At 40.4% G+C, this 25,541-nt stretch overlaps 1 protein-coding gene across 1 annotated transcript in view; it reads left to right on the forward strand.

Annotated features, from left to right (window-relative positions):
• kalrna (kalirin RhoGEF kinase a) overlaps window positions 1-25,541 on the forward strand; it is a 140,273-nt gene that overhangs the window by 38,720 nt on the left and 76,012 nt on the right. The window contains exons 2-15 of the mRNA XM_023430817.2: window positions 615-689; window positions 4,397-4,511; window positions 6,667-6,859; window positions 8,177-8,350; window positions 8,466-8,549; window positions 8,725-8,856; window positions 10,047-10,169; window positions 12,553-12,675; window positions 13,047-13,238; window positions 14,914-15,045; window positions 16,782-16,880; window positions 17,009-17,140; window positions 21,023-21,145; window positions 25,217-25,408. Coding sequence (XP_023286585.1) covers window positions 615-689; window positions 4,397-4,511; window positions 6,667-6,859; window positions 8,177-8,350; window positions 8,466-8,549; window positions 8,725-8,856; window positions 10,047-10,169; window positions 12,553-12,675; window positions 13,047-13,238; window positions 14,914-15,045; window positions 16,782-16,880; window positions 17,009-17,140; window positions 21,023-21,145; window positions 25,217-25,408 — 1,889 coding nt within the window. The remainder of the gene's footprint in view (window positions 1-614; window positions 690-4,396; window positions 4,512-6,666; window positions 6,860-8,176; window positions 8,351-8,465; window positions 8,550-8,724; window positions 8,857-10,046; window positions 10,170-12,552; window positions 12,676-13,046; window positions 13,239-14,913; window positions 15,046-16,781; window positions 16,881-17,008; window positions 17,141-21,022; window positions 21,146-25,216; window positions 25,409-25,541) is intronic.

Below are 25,541 nucleotides of genomic sequence, written 5' to 3' on the forward strand. Positions count from 1 at the left end.
TGTGTGTGTGTGTGTGTGTGCGTGCGTGCGCGTGCGTGCGTGGGTGTGTGTGTGTGTGTTTTTGCAGCCAGGACAGTGTATCACATGCACATACACACAGCAGGACATGGACATTTGGGCTTGTTTTCTACTGAGAGAGGGAGAGAGGTGAGCGGGTAGAGAGAGCATTAATAGAGACGAGAGAGAGAGTGATTTCATAACGTGACAGACGGATGACCAGATGAGCGGAGAGGGAAGGAAAGAGAACAAGACCAGGAGACTGAAATCATAGAGATATGAAGATTATAAAGGATGGAGGGGTGACGACCAACTGAATCTCACCACGTACTGTACACACATGATTCAACGCCAACAACAACGCCACTGTATGTTAAAGACCAAAAGACCAAGATAACTGTCAAAGCTGGATTTCTGTGTGTGGGTGTGTGTGTGTGTGTGTGGGTGTGTGTGTGTGTGTGTGTGTGTGTGTGTGTGTGTGTGTGTGTGGGTGTGTGTGGGTGTGTGTGGGAGTGTGTGGGTGCATGTTCTTTCTCACAGGAATGTTGATCTGATAATGGGATTAATGCTAAAAGCTGAAATCTCCCCTGACTGACTGTTTCTCTGTTGCTACCCAGGGTCATTCAGGACTGAAGGCATCAAGGCGTCTGATGTTCTTCCTGTGCTGAAGGAGAAAGTTGCCTTTGTGTCAGGTGGGTGTTGTAGTCAAATCACTGAACCTTGGGGTCCAGGACAGGATTTTCGAGGCCCAGTGGAGAGTGAAGCCATGACATCACGTCTGGACTGGCCTCTGCAACTCAGTGCAATCTCTCATCCAGCTTTTCTTAGCGTGTCACTTTCCATATTCTACGACAAATCAACATCCACAACAGCTTCTTTTTTCAACACAGTTATGCAAAGGCCACTTTTTGATCACAGAAAAACTACAGCTCCCATGATAAAAACTACAAGTTTGGCAGTGTGGATACTTACGTCTTAGTTTCATCCATGTACATAAAATTCACCAGCGCTCTCTTCTGTTGTCATTGCTGCTGTTATTACAGACACGTCTCAACTAACCACGCCCCCTCGACTCGCCTCTTCTGTCGAGCCGTCGAACTCCGCCTACCAGCATCTGGGGCTTATGGGAAATAGTGTTTGTTGAAGGCCACTCAAAACATAAATATTGAGTAAACAAGATACTAGGTTGTTTGTCAACAAACCGTCCTTATCTAAACATGTGAAGCTAGCCACAGGACATACTGTGGAGGCTCTGCTCCAGTGCTGGAGTTTTAGCTTTAGAGTTGTTATAAGTGTCAGTGCGATTTTGAATGAGTTTTTTTTATTTTTTTATTTTTTTTAATTATTTTTTATTATTACTTTTGGAACAAAATCTGGAAGTTCTGGTTTCACACACAAGTCAGGGAAGTTACTGAGATCACAACCACAACAGGCAGACAGACAGGCAGACAGCCAGGCAGGCAGGAAGGCAGGCAGACAGGAAGGCAGGCAGGCAGGCAGACAGGCAGGCAGACAGACAGGCAGACAGGCAGACAGGCAGACGTTTTATTAACTATCATAGATTTTGTTGAATGTCATATTTTCTCAGCTGGCTGAACTTTACTACTTTAATAGGGAACGTCTACATTTTCAGTTTTTGGTGGAAACCCAGCGATGGCCATGAACCAGCTTAATTTATGCAACATTACATTACAGTGATGCATTACATTACATTTTAGTTTGATTAATTCTCCTAACAGATGGCTGTGAGATGAGCTCATCAATGCTGCAAACTGTTTTTTTTTTTTTTTTTTTCCAGAGTCATAGAAGTGCAGAGTTGTGCAAATTATCATGAGCAGCGTTATTGGATTGTTTTGATTTGTTGGTGAGCTGATTGGATCTTTATTAGCTCACCGCCATGAAAATATGCTTTTAAAAGTTATTTATCGTTGTATTATTCCAAAACATTGAGTCAGCAAGGTGCATTTCCTACAGCAGCTGAGTGATCGTGATAAAGTCTCAGCTCAAGTGTTTTGTGATTTACTCTTAGACCAAAATCTTCTGAGTCATAAAGCTAAGATTGACATACCTTATTTTTAGGGTTAGGGTTAGTTTCTCTTACATCTGCCAGCTTGGAGCTATTTTTAGCTTCGGGGTGTTTTGTTAATACGGCCTCAGATCTCTAACTTGTCAGTGCAGCTCCCACCAATGGTCTGGGGACCCTTCTGTCAAACTCAAGGTCAGCGGCCTCATCCAAGACAGAGAGAAGTCTGCATACTGATGGGAGGTGGAACAGTTCTCCCCATAGTGTAGTCAAATCAACTTGAAGCTGAACACTGTGGATATGACAGTGGACGTCGTCGCCCCCCCCCCACACACACACACACAAACACACACACACAGATCCCACTCAGTCGTACTGTGACAGCCATAGAAACCTTCAGGACTGCAGAAAAGATCATTGATGCGGACCAGGAACTGCTCACCTCCTGAGTCAGGAAACAGGCAGGGAAAATCATCACAGGCCCTTCACACCCTGAGCATGACTTATGTGAACTTCTCCCCCATGACCGGCGCTACACATCACTGTGGGCCAAAACAAGCAGGGAGAGCAGACACAGGAGCGAATTCACCCCGCAGCCCGTCACGCTCAGCCATGAGATGTATTTAGAATCTGCACAAACAAAGAGTTGACCAATAAAAAATGTTGTATATTGTTTTTCCTGAAATATTGAAAACCTAAATTTCTTACTACAAAAAGCTGCTGCGAATTAAGAGTCCAAGCACACGTTGCAAAAATAGATAAATACAAAGTGCACACGAACATAAGCCTCAGTCTTTTTGTGCTTTTATTTTGAAACCTGTGTCCCCCTGCTGGTATTGTCAGCTCTACAGAGAGACTCAGGGAAAACTACGTGAATCCAATCTCTTAAATTCTTATTGAAAAAGAGACCGGATCAGAAAGGGACTGCTCAGATCCAGAATCTGGTCTCACCTGGTCTCTAGGAACCAGGTAAACCCATGATGCTGGTATAAAGTTGTACTATAAGGCGTTTAATAGTGACCTTTTTGAAAAATTTTGAAATGCTCAACTTAATTACACATTAATGTAATATATAATAATTAAGTACTTGTACTATAGCATAAGATTTAAGTGCTGTTTTTCATTATTTGATGAGTTTTAGTAGTGTTTGAGTTCTGGTTCTTTCTCGCTGTACTGTAGTAATGTGCACCAGTGAAAAAGTAACTCTGAATGAGAAAGAGAGAATGGGAGAGAGACCTAGAGAAAAGAAAAGGAAGGGAGAGAGAGAGAGAGAGAGAGAGTCACAACAGCAATCAGTCATCAAGATTCCTCCTCAGATTACAGCAATGCACTTCCTCCCAAATCACACACTTAAACGCACACACACAGACCGATTTTCCACGTCTGAGTAGCAGTTTCATAAACAGTTTGATTTGTGTTTCTTACATTAATCTAACCAAAACATCTCCACACACATAATTTATCACAGAGAGGGAGAGGGAGAGAGTTTGTGTTTCAGAGGCTGTGGAAAGTCTGCGGACCCGCAGACGTCGCTGTGCTGGGACTTATGTTACTGATACGGAGATATTAAAGCTATTAGAGCAGAATGATGTGCAGATTAACACTGATGTGGCTTTTTTTGGTGATAATGAAGAGATAGCGGTTCTAGTGTGGAGTAATATCTGCTCTAACAGTTCTTTAATGGTTACCTCATTGACTTTGTGTCCTGTATTTTGTACTTACTTTAATGCTATAATATAATATCTGTTGCTACTACTACTGCTTTATCTTCAGTTGCTAGTAGTAGAATCCACTACACTAGTAGAAGTAGTAGCAGTAATAGCTAATAACTTGTACTACTACTTTTACAACTTCTACCACAACTACTGCTACTGGTACTGATGCTGCTCTGCTGCTACGACCATTACTAGCAGTGCTAGTACTGCTGATGCTACAACTACTTCTAATAGTACTATTACTGCTAATACTTCTATTGCCATAACTACTACTCTATTGCACCTGCTTCTGCCAGTGCTACTAGTACTACTAAAACTACTGCTACTACTACTACCTCCTCTACAGCTACTGCTAGTACTGCTACTACTATACTGCTGCTACTACAAAGTTTAATACTACCAGTACTATACTACTACTACTACTACTACTACTACTGCTGCTCTTCATTGTAAGGAATGTCTCTAAAAGGCTCTGTGTCAGTTTCTTCATGCTAATATCTCAGGCTGTGAGTACACCAACAGTACTTTAGTAGGATAAGTTCATCGTTGGTTTTGGCCTTAATATGGGATTTGTTGACAATAATAGGAACGCCTGTTAAACACAACATATGTGGCGTCATTAGACCTCATACTAATCAGTTGTTTGCATGTGTGAACACAGGTGGGCGAGACAAAAGAGGAGGACCAATCCTGACGTTTCCTGCCAGGAGTAACCACGACCGAATAAAACAGGAAGACCTGAGGAGGCTGGTAACCTACCTGTCTACTGTTCCCAGGTACACACATTCCCGTCACACACAAACACATATGTGTTTGTAAAATGTTCATACTTTATTTTATATTATATTTTATCACATTTACAGTTACTATTTATCGTTGTTATCTTCTTATTCAGAGTTGTGCTTCAGGACAATTACACTTGGTGAATTAGACTTAATTGTGACAGATACTTGAAGGAAGAAGTTGAGGATAGAGTGCATGTGGAGTGCCTCAGTGCTGTCCACACTGCCAAATCAAACGCTCCTTTCTTCTCCATCGCAGCAACAGATGGAGAGCAGCGTTTGATTTGCATCAGCATGAAAGCTGCAGTGTTTGCAGCAGACAGCAGCGAGTCTGTCACACTTAACTTCAGGTCCATTTATTCCTCTGGCCCCTCATCACAGTGTGAGGATGTTACCAGGGATGAGCTGGTCCAGAGAAAGACCAGTCGCTGTGACTCTCTAAATGTGTCCGTTGTTAACACAGATTCTCTTTTGAAACCTATTTTAAGTGGTGTAATGAAATGAAAGGAAATTAGCCTGAGATCATCTGTAGTAAATTTAGTGGCTTTATTTTTTTGTTTTGTTCAAAAACAGACCCAAAAACTCCTTTGGTGGTGCATTCAAGGACGCCCTGAGATCAAGAATTGATAGTCATCTGCTAAAAAGCATTGCACTGATAAGCTGTTTTATAAGAAAATCAAATACAAAAACACACATAAATTACTGAATGTGAAATAGTGTGTAAATAAAAGAGTGTCCTTGAACGCCACCAGAGGGAGAGTTTTCGGTGAAGTCTGTCCTTGGTGCTGCATTGAGTGACTGATGTGCATGTTAACACATTTACCTGGCTGATTAGAAAACATTGTCATTGAACCAAACTAGCCCAAACCCTCTCTTATCATTCAGTCCCCATCAGCCCCGCTCTGCTTCTTCCTGCTAATCGAGCTGCTGTTTCCATGGTGACGAGTGGAGTTTGTGCTTCCCTGAGGCAGATTATAATGGATGTGCTGTAGTTAAATGTATATTAATAGAGGCTGGGTGTGAGTGTTTGTGGAGGTGAGGTAATTTCAGTATATTTTTACTCCCCAATCAGCATCAGCTGAATTGATGGCCCATTATACTCCAGCATACACAGCTGGCCCTGCACTGGTTTCTGAGCAGCAACTGGTCAGCGGGAAATATCTGTTTACAAGTGTTGTCCTACTTCATGTTCAGTGTTGTTTTGACTAAACTCTTCAAACTTAATTGCTGCAGTGATTGACTCCCTGATCTAAATGTGCCCCTTTCTCCAATTTATTTGTTTGTATATTTCAAGTTAATTAACCATCTGGAAGGAATTCAGGTGTCTTCATATCTTATTTATTTACATACATGTGAATGTGGCCAAAAACAGATCTGAAAATATGTATTTTGATTTATTTAGTCAGCTTGGCTGACTGTGTCCTTGTTGTAGATTTATATGTAACGTACATGAGACGTTTCCCAAAATGTAGAACTATATTTCCAAAGATGAAGTTTCCGGGCTCATCATTTGTCAGAGACAGACAGTATTTATGAGGGGTTGGAATTTATTAGTCCAGTGCAGATAATTAATCAGCTTCTACCAAGATTGTGTGACATTGAACGTGACTTTGAGACCTAAATATTGTTTGGAAAGTAAAAATCCCTTAACTGGAGTAGGGAGACCGTTTATGAGCTGCTCAGTGATGGAGGATGGCACCGTGAGTGGTCTAACAACACGTTGTAGCTCTGACGGTTAAAAGGTTCCCTTATAAATGCCAAAGCAGTTTTATTTTTAAGTCAGCGTGGTGATTCATATGTCCCCCTCTCCTGCAGGTTCTTCTGTAATTACTGTGGCTATGTTACTCAGTCACACAGGGGGAATACTGGAATTGAATTCCCTCTGGAAAAGAGGGAAAAAAGGATCAGGTTTTCATGTGGCTCTGAGTGAACTAGCTCTTAATCTTTTAATTAGACAAACAAAGCATTGCTAAACTTCTGCATTTGCTTTTGTGCCAAACGTTTTGATCTCATTCAGGCTACTTTGAAGTGTGCAGCAGATTTTCTTTCTTATTACCTGTATCTCATTAGCATTGTTGTGCGTCTACTTTTATTCTACCATTTCCTGTTAACCTCGCATCTCTGCTGTATATTCTGTCTCTCCCACCAGTGAGGATGTATGTAAACGTGGTTTCACTGTTATCATCGACATGCGTGGGTCTAAGTGGGAACTGATCAAGCCTCTGCTGAAGACACTGCAGGAGTTTTTCCCAGCTGAGATCTGTGTGGCGCTCATCATCAAACCGGACAACTTCTGGCAGAAACAGAAAACTAACTTTGGCAGCGCAAAGTTCTCCTTTGAGGTCAGTGGGCTTTGTTTTCTTTGAGTGTGAGTGTTTCGGCCAACATAGTCTCATTTTGTTTTCACTGTGAAAGGACTGTATGCTAAAGCAGGAAGTAAACATAATAATGTCATCTGTGAGTCCCATAAAATATTTTTTGTTTAGGTTAGTCCCAGTTTGCACCTCTCATGTACAGTACGTTTTTGAGAAAGACTAATCCCCGTCTCCGTTTTGTAATGTTTTTGACATTTCTACCCATAAAACTGCTGCTAAAGGTTCAAGTTTGATTCAAGAAAAAGAAAGTAATGGTTTGGTTTAGCAGTTGAAACTTTGAGTTCATTTCACTTTTGCAAGTATTTAATTGAGGTTAATTGGCTTAGTGCTACATTTTTCAAATAAAATAGTTTGGTTCAGGTTAGCTAACGGCTAAATTTCACAAGTAACATCGTTTGGTTCCGGTTAGCTAACGGCAAAATTTCGCAGGTAAAATTATTTGGTTCAGGTTAGCTAACGGCTAAATTTCATAAGTAACAATGTTTGGTTCAGGTTAGCTAACGGCTAAATTTCGCATGTGACATTATTTGGTTCAGGTTAGCTAACGGCTAAATTTCACAAGTAACATCGTTTGGTTCCGGTTAGCTAACGGCTAAATTTCGCAGGTGACATTATTTGGTTCAAGTTAGCTAACGGCTAAATTTCATAAGTAACAATGTTTGGTTCAGGTTAGCTAACGGCAAAATTTCGCATGTGACATTATTTGGTTCAGGTTAGCTAACGGCTAAATTTCACAAGTAACAATGTTTGGTTCAGGTTAGCTAACGGCTAAATTTCGCAGGTGACATTATTTGGTTCAGGTTAGCTAACGGCTAAATTTCGCAGGTGAAATTATTTGGTTCAGGTTAGCTCACGTCTAAATGCTGCTGGTAAAATTGTTTGGTTCATGTTAGCTAACTGCTGAATTTTGAAGGTAAAATTCTGTGGTTCAGATTAGCTAACAGCTTCATTTTGCAGGTATAATATTTTGATGCCGGTTAGCTAACGGTTAATGTTTGCAGGGAGAACTATTTGGCTCAATGATAGCTAATCGTTCAGTTTGATAGGTAAAAAATATTTGGTTCGGGTTGACGGTTGCAGGTGAAACTGGTTGACACACGTTAGCTAAGACTTCAGTTCAGTACCTAAAAGTGTGTGGTTTGGGTTAGCTAACAGTTTAGTTATGCAGGTGAAACGGTTTGGTTCAGAGACAGGTGCATGATCAAAATGTAGAATACCAGTATTTAACTACCTAAAGCATGTATTTTTGATATTCCTCTTTGGATTTCTGTTTGGGTGCACCAGACCAGCATGGTGTCAGTTGAAGGTCTGGCCAAACTGGTGGATCCCTCCCAGCTGACAGACGACTTTGAGGGCTCTTTGGACTACAACCACGAGGAGTGGATGGAGCTGAGAGTCTCTTTGGAAGAGTTCATGGCCAATGCTGTTCACCTTCTGTCCAGACTGGAGGACCTGCAGGTGGGGAATGGGCAGATTAATTAATTGCTCATCAGGGAAATAAATTGATGGATGGCTTAAAAGGATTAAATGAGCCATGCTTCCCAAAAAAGTAAACCTGTACTGTGTGTTGCAGGAACTTCTTTCAAAGAAGGAGTTTCCTGCAGATGTGGAGGGATCTCGTCGGTTGATAGAGGAGCATACGCAGCTTAAGAAAAAGGTGAGAAAGCTACTGTCAGGATATTCTGATACAAAATGCAGAAACATCTAAAGAAATAACCATTCGCTGGCCTGAAGTTAGTGGATCTCTGTTAGACATTGGAGTTCTCTCAAGTTGGAATCATGTCAAGCCATTAAAGTAAGTTTTTATTCTTTCTTTTCCTCCTCTTCTGTAGGTGCTGAAGGCTCCAGTGGAGGAGTTGGACCGCGAAGGCCAGAGGTTGCTGCAGTGTATCCGATCTAGTGATGGTTTTTCAGGGAGGAACTGCATCTCTGGCTCTGCAGACTTTCAGAGCCTGGTTCCCAAGGTAATTCACCTATTGCTGGGAAGTTCACTCCAGCTGGGAGTATAACTGGCCATATTTCTGATCCGCACTGAAAAATCATATTTTATCTGCAATACAGTAGGAAAAAAAGGCCCTAGCCCGGAGAGAAAAAAACAGTGAGACAACTGAAATCTTCTTGATTGTGAAAAAATACAGTGATTTATTATTACTCTCTGATGCACATACACCAACAAAAGCGTACACAGAACAAATGACAGATCTCAGAGTTTATGTGCCAAAACAGGCAGATAGGTAAGCAGCATGTTTCAAGCTTAGTGTTCCCCCTCAAGAGGGTGTGACATGACATGAGCTCACTTGAGTCAGCCTACATGACATAAACAGCCACTAGTAAAATACTGTTTAAATAGCAAGTATTTAAAAATTAGGAATATAATGTTAGAACAGAGCACAAACTAGAGACGCATACATCATCATATGGTTACCTTCAAGTAGACACTTTCATACACACAGAGCTAATTTGACCCTTTGACTGTCACAGAGTATTAACATCAAAGACAGATTTTTTTTTTTTTAACAATTTTTACCAATTATGAAGATGAATCTTGATGATTTCATTAAGTGATGCTCATAACAAAATTCAGCATATTTCATCATTACAGCCTGTGAACACTAAAAGTATGCTGCACCATAAGTGATGATTAAATGCATACTTTCATGTTTTTCCTCACCGAGCCAAAGCCCACAGCTCACAGTACAGCTAATGAGAAGTACTCGCTGCATGTTAGCTCATTAACTGAGGGGCTCTGCAGGGAGGGTTGTGTAAGAACACAGTGTGTTTCTTAGCACATGAAGTACATGCACTGTACATTGCAAACAGAAGATTGCATTTATATTAATATTTGAGGCTTAAAATAGATGTAGTACTTAGCACTTACACATGTCTCCTACTGCACTGAAGCTTTAGTGTTGTCCCTCACTTGAGAATCGCTTTGGATAAAAGCATCTGCCAAATGAGTGAATGTAAAATAAACATTAGATGTTGGATTTAGGGACCATTAGACAAGCTGTCCAACCATTAAGTATGGCATTTTTAAAGAAAGCAATAGAACCTCAAGTCTATGTAACCAGTTGAACTCCAAATGCCTAAGACATTATAAGAAACATGATCTAACTCCAAACAAATCTAATTCCTAATTCTTGCCTTTTGCCAGGTGGCCAGTCTGCTGGATAAGCTCCACTCCACGAGGCAGCATCTCCATCAAATGTGGCACGTCAGGAAGCTGAAGCTGGACCAGTGCTTTCAGCTCCGCCTCTTCGAACAGGACGCTGAGAAGGTGAGTCACACCTGAGCCTGATGTCACCAAATGAGCAGGAATCATCACTAAGGGTTGTGCAATCAGAGAAAATGCAACAAGTGTAATAAATGTGTTGTATATTGTAATGGCTGTATAAGATGTGATAAATCAAGAACTTGATAAAAGGAATGGATTGTGTGTAAAACAAAGACGTCATTCCTGCCAGAGCGTAAGAATATAGATTAAACTCAAAAGGTAGATTAACTCAACACTTGCATGTTGCATCGTTGTAGCTGCTTCACAATAAAAGTCCCCCAATGATACTTTCATAAGTCAGATTGGCTTTTACTGTGAAAAAGCCACAGGAATATGTTGGACAGGGGAAGTGTTGAGTTAGTCATCATGAGTGAATGCTCTGATCATTAAAAGCTGTGCTAAATATTTGCTTTTGTTGATGGATCAGCCGTTCTGTTTACTGAGTCATCACGTTGTCATAAGAGGGTGGAATGTAAAAATAGACTGAGAGGCAAGAAAGTCGAAGAACACAATATTTGTTAAAAGTTTGTGTGCAAAAATAACATAATCAACACAAATCATCTGCTTTGGTTCAGTATAATAATATGATCCTCAGTTTGAAATTACAGGGCAGAGGCACATCTAGTATTTCCTCTTCATTCCTGCATTTTCATCTTCAGATCCATCCAGGATTTGTACTTCTGTACAGCTTTCTTTTCTCTAGGACAGTTTCACACAATATATTTTATTCAATGCCCTTTACACATCTGTGTCACTGTATATGTCTCCGGAAACTTCTTGGCAGTCCGAATAAATTAGCCTTTAGCATTTATCTAAACAGAGGAACACAGTTACCAGTTAATCCAGTGGAAAATCAGCCAGCATTGCTTCACTTCCATCAGCTAAGTGATTAGCTGTGGTTGTGAGTGAATGTTTGGATTCCATTCATCATTAACATACCAGCCTGTTTACAACAACATGCAAAACTACTCCAATTTCATTCCAAAAGACTATATATGGAAAGATCACGCTCTCTGATATCAAGGGATCAGTTAAAGTAATATGGAAAAATACAGAAAATGCCTGCTGAGGATTACTGCAGACTGATGTGTGAGATTGTTGACATCTGCACAGCTAATAAATAACAATACACCCTGGTGACAAAGCTTACAGTTTTAAAGATGAGCGGATGCAAAAATACCAGTCGTCATGGCGATGATACTGTATGATGACCAAAGTCATATAGATGGATCCAGGATGGCGGAACCATGTCAACTTGTCTCTTCCTAACAGAGCTTTATGTTGTTTGGTAGTATCACAAGTGTTGTTGATGGGAGTGCAGCTTGTACTGTCACACACACACAAACACACACGCATGCACAGACAGGCAGGCGTCAGCTGACTCGGTGCGTTGTTCCACACTGAAATCCACATGCAGGAGCAGTAAATATTTGCTGTAAAGCAAACAGAGAAAAATCAGAAAACCATTTTGCCCACGTCAGCGTTGTCACGCTGAGGAGCTGCGGGGGTGAGCGGATGAGTTTACACTGTGGGAAACACTCACCTCTCGCAGTCGAGCCAGGGAAACAGTCAGACCTGATGAGGTGTTCGTTGTGTGGAAAACACTCCTAGAGAAATGACTGTGTAGATGTCGTGGTAACCATGGTAATCGCGCAGGGCCACCCCCAGCCTCCATCTGTCTATAAAGATTGATTCAGATGGAGAAGCAAGCGTGAAGTTGGTCCTGGCCTATTAGGCTTTACACTGATAAGCTGGTAAAGATGAAGCCAACAACAACAGAAAATGACGTTGGTGTTTTTCAAAGGAATATTCCTTTGTTTTTTTTTTTACAGTCTGGGTCATGTTTATATTGTTTGGCCACAATTTCTCTCAGTTATGGTGACGTTTTGCTCACTTCATTTGTTGTAGACACACAAGATTAGTCAGGGCAGCTGCTTGAAAATGTGTTTCATAATGTGTGAAGCACTCTGATCAAAAACAATCATGCAAGGATTCAGTCAAAGAATGAAATATAGTTTAACGCGTCGCTAATTGCCAGTAACTGTGTTTATTAATGACATAGTCAAGATCAATTGAATGACTCTTCTCTACATGCAGAAAAAAGTTTTATTTTAGTGTGAAAGCTCATTCTTGATGTTAGAAACAGTCATTTGACAAAGAAATGTGAGTTGAATGTCCACACACTGGTTTTTCCACAGATTTCAACTTCAAAAACTATAAGTGAACTTTGAGTTTAAGGTTTGTCAGACAACAGTGTTTAAGTTTAAGAAATCCTTTCAAATTGATCAAGTGGTCTTTCACATGTGCTCTGATGGCTGATAGAAAGGATTAATGTGTGAAGTAGTTTCCGATGTTATTTATGTTGCTGTGTGTGGTGTTTGTGTAGATGTTTGACTGGATCAGCCACAACAAGGAAGTGTTCCTGCAGAGCCACACAGAGATTGGCCGAGGTTACCAACATGCTGTGGAGCTGCAGACTCAACACAACCACTTTGCCATGAACTCCATGGTAGATAACACTTCCACATTACATCACTGTACATCACTGCATGACAGCAGAGGTTACCAGTATGATCAACACACAGTCAGATCTGCAAGTGTTAACTACACTCAGAATGAATGAAGCAAATACTAATACCAAACAAATCTGTATAATACAAAGTAGTAAGGCATAATTGATCAGTTTTACATATTTAAATAATTTTAGAGTTTTATAGAAACAACTAGCTAACAGCATTATTTATATTTGAGTGTCTTGACAGTATTTTATACTAGATGTTAACAATAATTTGATGCAGTTATAGTGATGACAGTCAGACCAACAGAATCAGTCACTTGGTTACAAAAAGCATGCTGTTAATGTTTTTTTCTTCTTCCCAGAATGCCTATGTAAACATCAACAGAATCATGTCAGTGGCGAGCCGACTGGCTGAGGCCGGTCACTACGCCTCCACACAGATAAAACAGATCTCAGGTCAGCTGGATCAGGACTGGAAAAGTTTTGCTGCTGCACTCGATGAGCGCTCCACCATCCTGGCTATGTCATCTGTCTTTCACCAGAAGGCTGAACAGGTGAGATCACGAGCAGAGCTTGCCTCTGAACTTTGCTGGCAGCAAAGCTTACACGAGGTGGAACCACACTGGCCATCATTGCAGAAATAAAAGCTGATACTCGCTCTTCCTAACCTGATGTAAGGACTTCTCTGCCATTAGAGGAGAAGCTGTTCCACTTAATGTGAGGCTGCTGTTGTTTGGTTGCTGATCTGGTGTCTGTCTGATCTAGGAGTCTCTCTGCAGCAGACACATGTCCAGAATGTAAATGTAAATGGGACATTTTTACTGTCTGATTATATTTAATAGATCAAACTGCTCTACTGCTGATTCTTGGAAGGTTGACATGGCAACAGATGGGACTTCTTTGATTCCTGCTGGGCTTTTGACATTAGCTACAAGTGTACATTTGAAAGAGCAGGAGATGAAACAGTAAAAGCAAGAGTGGCGAGGGCAGAGAAGGGATTGGCTGAGACTGAGGAAGAGAAACAGAAAAACAAGAAAGTGTCAGGAGATGAAACACAAGATGAGGAAAGGGAGACCAGCTTAAGAAAGTTGGCAAGACTACAGAGAGAGTAAATGGGAGAAGAGAGTAAATGAGAAAGATTTAGAGAGAAAGAGAAGTGAAGGTTGTTTTCATTTTTGCAGCCACATTAACCCTGTTAGTAAATTATTTCAAAACTACAGCAACAAGACTAAAGATGTAAAACCCTGCTAGTCTTCTGGAGTTTGCAGGGTTTTTTTCATTTATTCCTCACACACATACACTCAGTTGTCAGTTTTTTTCAGCTTAAACTAATAGAGTCTAATACAGTGGTCCTGCAGTAAATCCTCCTTCATGGAGGTTATAATGCTCCGTTTTGTTGAAACAGTGTTAAAGATGTGTTGATTCAACTGTATGATCATTTTGGAGTGCTATGAACTGTACTACATTATACAAAGAGGTGTGTCTGTTGTTTAGCCTACCCTCATTGATTTGAATGCAGTGGACAAAATAATGGAAACACCTTTTAGCATAATGCAATGTAATTCAAGAGCACTGCAGACTAACACCCTCCAAACGAACCTTATAGCTGAATCAACACAGTTTCAACAAAAATGTGACACTGAAACCTTCCTGAAGGGAGGGCCATTGTATTAGACCGCATTAGTTTTAACTAGGTGTACTTAATAAACTGAAAAAAATTATGCTAAGGGAGGCACTACATGATAAAGGCAGACACATTGTAAAAGCAAATACAAGAATTTATAAAACAATAAATCATTTTGCATATCAGGTGACATTGCTTTACATTTTTGATAGAAGGGATCTTGAGGAAAGGAGATTAACACAGATACAATGCACCCAAGGGGATGCAAATGTCATGGCAGTCCAACCAGTAGTTGATGAAATATTTTTCTCTGGACCAAAGTGTTGGATGGATAGACAGATCACATGACTGGCCGAGCAACATCACCATCCTTTGGACCAAAACTCGGAAATGTGAAGATAGATATCACATTGTGAAAGGGTGAAAGCAGATAAGAATGTACAGAGTTGTTAGAAATCAGCAGCTGTAATGTGAATACAACTCTACATTGCATGGTACAAGATTTTCTAAGGGCTTTTCCATGTGTTCTTAGTCTTGTTAGGTTCATTTTCATATGAATACACACTTTGAATGAATTTCTGTGTGTGTATATGTTGCCTTCTCAGTTCCTGTCGGAGGTGGAGGCCTGGTGTAAAGTCTGCAGTGAGGGAGGGTTACCGTCTGAGATGCAGGAGCTGGAGCTCGCCATCCACCGCCACCAGAGCCTTTATGAGCAGGTCACCCAGGCTTACACCGAGGTAAACCAAAATATGTCAGAATGTGGTATGTAGGACAACATGGCTGTAGCATCTGTGATGTCTTTCAAAATTGAACCTATGAAACGTGGAGTTTCAGTTTACTGCTCACAACCATCTCTGTCAGCTAATGGCACTAGTTTTTTCACCAGAAGTTGTTTACAAAACACTTTCCTCACTTTTCTCCATTATAAATGTGTATTTCCCAGCATGCTTCAGGGGCCAGTTTCTAGTGTGTGATGTAGGAGAGCTCCAACTTGTGTCTGATGTTTGTTATTGTGAAAGTGACTGTTAAGAAAGACAGTTATATCAATTATAATACCATTTCTGTTGGCAGCACTGTGCATTTCTCTATGACTCCAGAGTACAGAGTCTCTCCTTTGTGCTGTTAAGTGCTGCTCTGTGGCAGCTCAGTGAGGCTTGCTGTGATTGGCTGTGATGACAGGGTGGCGTTGATCAGCTGGTGCGCTGCCACCGTCCATATCCGCTGTCTGAAAACCCTCCGTGTTCCACTAAATTTAGTCTTGGAACACTCCGGCTCTTCTCTGCTCTTTGCTGCAGTCTGAAGTTTTATCTTTAGACGGGCTGTTGCAGTGTTAGCTCAATTCATGCTTATCTGTGAAAAGATAAGTCCAAATATATACACACACACACACAAAGCCCTGGGCAGAGGCTCAGACTGAGGCGGTTAGGCTTGGCAAGCTACGACAGCATTGTTTCCTGTCAGAGTGCTGCAAAAAGTGACACGCTCACAGACTTGCAAGGGTTTTTATCTTGTGCTCTTGACTTGATGCATCTATTTAATGAGTTAAAAGGACAGCGCTGAGAGAGTTCCCTGAGGGGTTCGCTGAGGTCACCAACTAAAGTGACACAAACTGTAAGCAGAAGCTCGTCTTGTTTGTAACATCACATTCTCTATTTTGTTAAATAATAAGACAACACACATTTTGGAATCATTAACGTCAAAGAAGATGAAAGTGCAGGTGTTTTCTGCCGTGTGTGTGTGTGTGTGTGTGTGTGTGTGTTTGTTTGTGTGTGTTTGTGTGTGTGTGAGAGAGTAAAAGCGTGCTGAAGCTGTTCTTTGCTTGGTTGCTTTAAGTGAGACAGGAACTGAAATCACTTGTGAAATTCCCTTGTGCAGCTTTGGATTCTACCTCCTGATAACGGCAGTGGCAAGCACCGCCTTGGTGTAGAATCATGTTTACAACCAATGCATGGGAAAACTACTTTTTAGCTATACAAACAGTACTGCTGAAAACAACTAGTTGACTAGTTGTCAGACAGTAGTGTGTATTTCATAAAATGCACATACATGGACCTGCAGGATGTTTCAACCACTGAAATAACTATCTCTCTAACAGTATCTTGAAAGTTCATCGTCCTTTTTTATTTTTAAATGATCTTCACTGATAAAAATCGTTTGTCACTGGTCTCATTTCTTGCAGAAAGAAAACAGGAGTCGCTGCTTGTATGTGATGCAGAGGTTTCAGTGGTGTGTTTCCATGTATAATTTAGCAATTAGCAGTAGGATATGAAATGCTGATTTAGAAAGTATATATTTGTTTTGGAGAGGAGAGAGAACAAAGAGAGGGGAGAAGCAGAAAAACATAAAATCCATGAACTCTGCTTGTTTTTTTGTCTTCCCTTCAGTCTGTCTTCATCTACCTGTTCTTTCTTTCTGTCTGTCTATCTGTGTAGCCTTTCTAATCTCTGTGTGACCTACCTGTCTGTCTTTCCAGGTAAGTCAGGATGGTAAAGCCCTATTGGATGTCCTCCAGAGACCTCTGAGCCCCGGCAACTCTGATTCGCTGACAGCCACTGCCAATTACTCCAAAGCGGTCAGTGCCATTATGTTCGTTTGTGCCGTAAGAGCTTTTTTGCTAGCCAATTACAAAAGATTAAATAAAAATCTAATACAATGCATGAAAAATGTCACTATCTAGTTAACATTTGTGTTACTTTGCAGGTTCACTGCATCCTCGATGTGGTTCACGAGGTTCTGCACCATCAGCGGCGTCTGGAGAATATTTGGCAGCATCGAAAGGTCCGACTGCACCAAAGGCTGCAGCTGTGTGTGTTCCAGCAAGACGTCCAGCAGGTACACACACATGCACAAAGCACACAACAAGCAAGTGAAATGAAAACATTAGGAGTGTGCTGGCTAGAGAGAAGTCCAAAAGACGGAGTGGAAGAGTGAGAATATATTGTTGATATTGGATGTAAACTTTGGTTTCTACAGAATGCCAGGTTTTTGTGGAACTTAGAAAAACACAATTCTAACAGTTTATTGCAGTTTTCAGTTTTATGTAACCATGAGGTCAGAGAATTTTCTTGAACCACAGAGGAGCATGTAATCTTGTATGTAAGCATGTAATCAAGTGAACAGACAGTAGTGATGTGTGTATGTATGATGAATTTTGCTCCATGGAACAGATGAGAATTGCCGCAGTGTGTTCATTCTTCTCGGCAGTCTCCTCGTCCCAGCTGAAGAGTGTAATGCGAAAATTCCTGAGATAAAACGCTGAGAGCGGATCTCTGCTCCGCTGGTACCGCTGCTCATATTTCACAGACAAGCAGACGATGTGGGTTTGGAGAGGTGTCAGCGCAGATTCCTGGATGTTTTAGAGATATTCAGGAGCTCAAAATTTAATATCGCAGCTATATTTTATGAGGAGTATTTTTAACCAGCAGAGTGTATGTCATCATTGTGGTAGGCAGAGGTCTTGAGTATTATTTTACTTTCTTTAATGTGATTGTGGGTCTGACAGTAATGCAGTAGGAGTGAGGTACAACCAAATACCACTGGCATTACTGAAAACTCTGGCATCTCAGCTTAGACTCCACATGTGCACTCACTGACAATTTTTTCTTTTTCCCAAAATCATGAACATAACAGTGCAGTAACAAGTACGCACAGTGACACTGATGCAAAACAGCTGAAATCAGGCCCTGGCAATGTCATCCAACTGCAGAGTTGCTGCACTGAAGTTCCAGTTCAAGCTGTATCACCTCTAGGCAAAACAAGGAACAGCAGAAACAGTCAGGATCTGCAGATGTTGATGTGTTCCATCTGCAGGCAAAGAAAGTAACAGATAAGTTATGCAATTTGTTTGAAATAGGAAAACTCCAGCACACGAGAGAACTATGTCAATCCAGTCTACTGGTGACACAATAAAAACAAAAATAGCATGTTGGTTGGACAAAACAAGACATGAACAAACAAGACTGGGAGCTTGTGACTTTCCATGATTCTCTGACATTTTATTGACTAACTTTGAAGTGATGATTTGAAAAGGAGATTGAAAACGAAAAGAGTAATTAGTTGCAGCCTTAATGTAGTCATATAATCATTTAATGTTGTTTCAGTTGTCAGGCCTCCTTCATTTTCATTGAAATAAGAGATTAGCTTCGTTTGTTGGCACAATTGAAATTCTGTCTTTAAATGCTGATCATTTAAGTTTCTAAAGGATAACAACCTCAAATTGATATTTATGCCAAAGATTATAAATTGCAGGTTTTATAGTGTACTGGTTTGGCTCAGCGGTGTTGAGAGGAACAGAGTCATAGAGAGAGCAGTACTTGTAGCAGCAGTAGCAGTTGTTTGTAACGCTAATAGTAGTTGTAGCAGCAGGAGAATAGAACCATACAGACTCCAATACAGCGTCTCCACGCTCACACCATGCTGCTGCTATTACCATTTTTTTTGGTGGTCACGTTCAGTATTTCTGTAACACACACACACACACACACACGATAACTAACAAAAGCACATTGAATTAATTTAAGAGAGGGCTATTGTAAGTAAGAAAGAGAGAATTAGGGCACCAAGCATCAGCCATGCAAACTTTTATATGTGACCCACGAGAGAGTGTTTAAGAGATGTAAAAAGAAGAAGACAGAGAAAAATAGCGAGTGAAAAAGAGATCGTATCAGTAGGTTATAAATTAATTGAAAACAGAGCTTTGCCAACTGTACCCGTCATGCATCAGTTTCTATGAGACCCTAGAGAGAAAGACACAGAGACACACACAGACACACAGTGGGCAAGAGACATACATAGTAACTGAGACGAGGAGCAAGTGAGCGAGTATGCTCATACCAATAGTCTATAAATCACTGAAAACAGGGCTATTCCAACCAGAGCTGTAATGCTACAGGATATATGCGACCCCAGAGAGGAAGAGAGAGAGATGCAGAAGTGAAGGCAGAAAGAGAACATAGTAGGTGAATAGTTTTATTTGGCAGTTTTAGTTGCACATTCAAACAAAGACAGTCCAGCTGCAGTCAGCATGCTTCAGCTTGTGTATGTTATGCCCTTACACTGACCTCTCTGTGGCTCCAGCTGGACCGAGTACACTATACTAACGTCATGAATTACAACACTGGCCATCCGTACACACTGTTCATTCAAGGCCCAAAAGCCTTTTCTTGTAGATGTAGTGATGTGTTAATGTGTTCTGCCAAACGCAATGTTGGAACAGGGGTTATTGTCAAGAGAGTAAATTTTCAAATTTGAAGCTTGATCAGCTGCTTTTAGCTACACTCAAGGGGGTTGTTGAGGTCAAACCAAAATATGTATTCACATTTTATAGCAGTTTTCAATGTGACACAGATGTCAAACTATGTCAGCAGAAAAATATGTGTACACTTTACAGAAAGAGAAAAGTGGGAAAGTTTTATGTAAATAATATATTAAGATTTTTTTTCATACATTTGCATAGAACATAGTTGGTCAAGGAGACAAGGTAACAATGCAGAAGGAGCATGTATGAAATGACTGGAAATCTGCAGCTCCCCTCATTTTTATGGAGCGTTACAGTGAGTGTCAGATCATCGTGTAGCTCAATGTCCGGCCCACAACTTTGCTGCTTTGTTTCACTCTCACAGGTCTCACAGTGTGATTTTCAGCTGTAGATGGCAGCTGTTTTCAGAGAAAAAGCACTTAAAATCATCTCAGCTGGTTGGCTAATGTTTGTCACAGGGTTGTCATAGGGTTTGTTATTAATTCACCTGGTTTTATTCAGAGTATGTGAACCTGCGGCCTCACCGCTGAAGTGGTATGTGCAGGTGTGTGTGGAGGCTTTGGAGGTGTTAATGCATTGTAGACGGAGGTGGGCGGAGTAACAAAAAGAAGGAAATGTAATGTATCTTCTTTTGCTGTTGAGTAATTGAGTTATAATGGAATTACTTTTTTTAATTAATAACCTGTAATGAGTTATTAATTTCATGCAAGTAACTTGTCCAACAATCGTCATAACATACTTCCTGGCACTGGCTGTTTAAGAAATGTGAAGTTGTGTATACCCCCTTTAAGATTATGATGTCCTTTTCTGTAAGATAAATCAAGCTAATGTATAAACCTAGCTTATAGCTATGTTTGACATCATGCTGCAGATTCATGGGCAAATATTTACATTTCCCTGCACACGTAATTGCACAATTAGCCTAAAGTTGACCTACAGGGAAATTAGTTAATCAAATCCACATTAAAAATACTAATTAATAGTTCTGGATTGTGGAAATAAAGTGCAATTTGCATTACAGTGTCCTTTAAGGGTTTCTGAAAATGTAATCATCAGTGGCAGAAAACACTACAAAAGAATGGTATAATGAAGAATATAAGCAAGTAATGACCAAAAAAGGAAGCAAATATTTAGCAAATAAACAACAAAGCAAGGCACCTCCAGCACCTGCCAGTCGTCTCCAAAGCACGCCGATGCTCAGGTTTTGGCCAAGAGTCAGAATATTCAACCTCCTGTTCTTCGCAGCTGCAGTGACCTACATTTCAGATCATGAAGGTTTCATCTGATCCATTTTTAATTCATTATGTCTGAGACCATTTTGTACTGCTGATCTGTATGTACACTGTCAGAAAAAAGGGTGCAGCGCCAGGAACACTTGGCTCAGCAGGTGACCTTTAATCCTGAGTGTTTGCTAGAGAGATGATCTGACGACGATCACTGTGTGCTCTCTCATCCAGGTGATGGACTGGATAGAAAACCATGGCGAGGCTTTCCTCAGCAAACACACTGGTGTTGGGAAATCCCTTCATAGAGCCCGAGCCCTGCAGAAGAGACACGATGACTTTGAAGACGTAGCTCAGGTGAGTCCGTCTGTCCGCGTGGGTTTCCACACAAGTATTGTAATGAAAAGTATGAAACACCAAACACCACAATGATCAATATTCTTCCAATAGAAACAGATTTTTAGTTTTGTCTCTTCGAGTGCTGCTTCTCTATGTCTATGTCTTTACACTGTGAGCTGACACTAAAGAGCAAAACTGTAACTGATATGTTTTACTTCAACAGTAAATCAGTTACACCTGCATCCTCTTATGCTGTTATGGTTTCAATATAATGCAGTTGAATTTCTGAATGCATACTTGTAACTGAAAGTTTGTCCCAAAATAAAAATTGCATCACTCTAAGCTTATGGAGTTCAGGAGTTGGTCAGCGGAGGTCCATGTCCATAGAAAAGATCCACTACCATGAAAATGTTAAAGTGATTTTTCTGTTTTTTTATTAAATGTTTTTTCGCCCGCCTTGCAAGCATCTGTAAGTAATCTGCCTTGATTAATCCCAAATTTTCATAACCACCATGTCTGGTGGTGGCAGGAAGCATGAAGATATGCTTCTACATAACCATTTATGGTTACAAGCCTTTCCTGAAAAATCTGCAGGAGATGTTATCCATTCCTGAATTTCACTGCTGCAGCCTGTTATGTAAGAAACACTGGAACTGAGGGTTTGAACGTAAAGATGAAAACAAAGAAGCTGGTTGAAGCTCTCGGTAGATGTTTGGAAAATGTGAGCAAATACGTGGCTTGTGTGTACAGACAATGCTGCAGAAGAAATGCTTTAGGTGACGGGCTTTGAAGTGGATGGACAAAGTAAAAAATGATGTTTTCTCCACTGTAGTTGTCAGTTGTCTGAAATAATTTGTTATTAAGTCATGTAAGTTCTCGGATAGCAGATGTGTGCGTGTGTGCTGTAGAGCAGTGCTTCAAAAACCAAACAAACACGACAATGTCCAACAATATCTTATGCAATCATGATCATCAAATCCTTACTACGTCTGCTGATGTTAAATATGCCTTATCACACACACACACACACACACACACACACACACACACACACACACACACACATATGCAGACACACACTGCAGGTATAGATGGTGCCAAGCCTTATTGGATTGCACTGTACAACCTGTCTTTTCTTATTTTTTCTCCTCTTCCTCTGCTTTCCTTCCTCATCTCATCATTCTCTTCGTCTTGCTCTCATTTTTCTATCTTGTTGTATCGAGCTGAAATCCCTCCACCTTTCCAAGCTCACCTCAGCCCACCACTGTGTTTCCTTTTGAGGCTTTCTCAACAAATTGAGTGATTTTTAGTCCCTGAAAAAAGCATAATGTCATATAGGACGTCCAATCCAGTCTCAAATCAAATAACAATAAAACAGGTGTCTACTCAGAATCCATGGTAGTTAATAAATCATTTTCTCACTTTGGTCGGTGGAGTTTCAGTAAGGTGATAATCCTATAAAACAGTGAATGTTAATCCTATAAATAGTGTGTAGTTGTGTAATCTGATGTTTACACTCTGGATTAGGATTAACCTTCATAACCTGCTGTGGATCAGCATTATTTGGGTCAGACTCTCTCTCACTCTGTTTGTTTCTCAGCTTTTTTCCCCACTAGCATTTCTGCGCAATTTGTGGTGTTTTGCTGGTAAAACTCTCCTCTTAGGAATATACATAACATTAATACATTTTGTACACATTTAAGATACATGCCAAGACATGAATACGTTAGTAAGTTTACCAACATTAAACTGTGACTGTCTCCCTCACACGCAAGTGAGTGTTTGTGTCTTTGTTTTTATGTAAGGAAGAACATGAGTGTCCATTTCAACTGAGCTGTTTGTATGTAGTGAGCTGTGTCCAACTGGGTGAGCTTTAATGTCCTTTTTACCATCATTACTGCTATTTTAACTTCAGCTCCCCTCATCTACATCTGATTATCTGCTTCTCCAGTCCAACCAACCGAACATGAAACAGAATGACTTAATGAAAACCCAGAACTCATTTACTCTCATTAAAGCTGTAATTCTCCAGCTTCTTCTCACTTCCTTAAAATTTAATTTCCCCAGGGAGGGTTGACACTGCTCCACCTGCTCCACCTCCAACATTTGTAGGTTGACAGGGAGGTCAGACAGTTACATTTTGTCAGGATATGGAAACCATGGTTTCTGTGGTTATTGCATTGACACAGTATGGAAAACATGAGTGTGTTTGGAAATGCAATGAAAACTAAAAAGCTTAGTTCTTTTGTTGTTGTCGTGGTAAATGGTTTGTAGCTCATGCTTTTTTAGGTCATTGCTTCGGTATTCGCGCTGTGTCATTACGAAGTGACTGAATTATTGAAAGGTAGTTTCTGGGTGGTTTCTAGGGTTTTTGCAGGTCATTTTTAAGACTATTACAGTGTGGTCATGAGAGTATTGGTTGGTGGCTGCTGAGGTTTTTTGGTGGTTGCTAGAGTGATAGGGACAGTTGCTGGGTTCTTCTGCATTGTTACTAGCTGTTTGCTTGGGTGTTGAAGCCTTGTCAAGGCATCACTAGGTGGTTGCTATTGTATTATAAATGGTTTCAGTGATGTTGTTCTGTGATGATAAGGTGTTTTGGTTGTTTGCCATGGTGCCACTGGTGTTTATTAAAGCCCAACTGATAAAGGATTATATGGCAAATGCTGATTTTCATATTTCACGGTTTTAAAAAATCTGATAACAATACATCGTCTGATATGCACAACCTGGACACTGCAGTCACGAGATGAACAGACTGGGCTGGAGCTAGCTGGTAGTAGTCAGTAGAAGAAAAAATGACCACAGGATCCAGCTCTTGGCGAGTAAAAGAATGAAGTTTGATGATGAACCTACAACGTTCTAGTTAACTGCTGTTAGTAAGTAGAAAGCTGTCAATGCTAACATTGGCTATGTAGCAATAACAAAACTTATGAATAGCTCCTTTAATGGTATATTTTTTTATCGATCTCTCAGTTTGTTCATTCAGTTTATTTACTAAGTTGCCCTCATTCATTTACTTCTCCATTTTTATTTTCCGTTTCATTCATACATTCATTCATTTCTGTCCTAAAAAGTAAAAATTTGGCTTCTGTGTTCAGGTGACGGGGATGATTCTGCATTCCTGTCATCTCCCTGCTGTAATCCTCACCCAGAACCAAACCAGTCATGCAGCAAAGACTAATAATCTCTTGTAAATTATAATCTTTATCCTCTAAGTAATCCTTCTAACATATCATCTGAAATATCCATGCTGTAAGCTTTCACCCATATATCCCAACTCATTCCTGAATAATTGGATTCATAATGTAACATATTTTTCTCACTGTAGTACCACACCCCGACCTCCTGTAACCCCAAAATATGTCAGACGTGCTGTATTTCCTCGTGTGAAATATTCCAATGATAATCTCTCATACTTACTAGAATAGACCAACACTAAGCCAGTTTGTCCTGCTGATGAATGCTCAGAGCTTTAACACTCAGACAGGATTTGTTTCCTTTTTTTTTTTTTAGGGAGACAAAGGTAGATACAGGAAATGTTGTGATGTTGATTTACAGAAAATGGAATTAACATTTTAATGCAACATGATCCGTGTGTGTGTGTGTGTGTGTGTGTGTGTGTGTGAGTAGAAGAACAGTAACATAAAAGAGAAGAAATATATAATGCATGATGGAAAAATGATGATGATGATGAAGCTAATAGCTAATGGTGATGATAGATAATTATAAATGTAAGAACAGTGAAGAGGATGACAGTGGTGATGAAGATCACAGTGACGATAAAGAAGCTAATGACTAAAAATGTGAGAGTAATGATAACATTTATAATGTAATGAAATGACATGTCCTCTTTACAGTTTGTGAAGTGATAGTTATAATGATCACGATGATGTAAGTCCTGATCTATGAGAGGCCAACAACACTGATTCTTCGCATTATCTTTTCAAAGTCTAATGTTTTTTAATTTTAAGACTCCTTGGATTATATTATCACTTAAACCAATGCACTTAGAAAAGACTCCAGAATCCAGATATTGATAATGTTGTTGGTCATGCTGTTGATGATAATGAAGTCCCTTTCTTTTTTCAGAACACGTACACTAATGCTGACAAACTGCTGGAGGCGGCTGAGCAGCTGGCTCAGACTGGAGAGTGCGACCCAGAGGAAATCTACAAGGCAGCCAGACATCTGGAGGTCCGAATCCAGGACTTTGTCCGGCGAGTCGAACACAGGAAGCTGCTGCTCGACATGTCTGTCTCCTTCCACACGCACACCAAGGAGGTGGGGCAACCAAACACATGCAAACTCAAGAAGGAACACATTCTCAGACATCCTGCTGCTACCAGCGAGATTCACCTGAATTAATTCTAAATTTCATCATTAACCACAAACACTCTGACGTGGGTTAAGTGTG

This window comes from Seriola lalandi, unplaced genomic scaffold (assembly GCF_002814215.2).
Source record: "Seriola lalandi dorsalis isolate HSWRI2012SDOR001 ecotype SW California unplaced genomic scaffold, Sedor1 jcf7180002054912, whole genome shotgun sequence".
Lineage (NCBI taxonomy): Eukaryota > Metazoa > Chordata > Actinopteri > Carangiformes > Carangidae > Seriola > Seriola lalandi.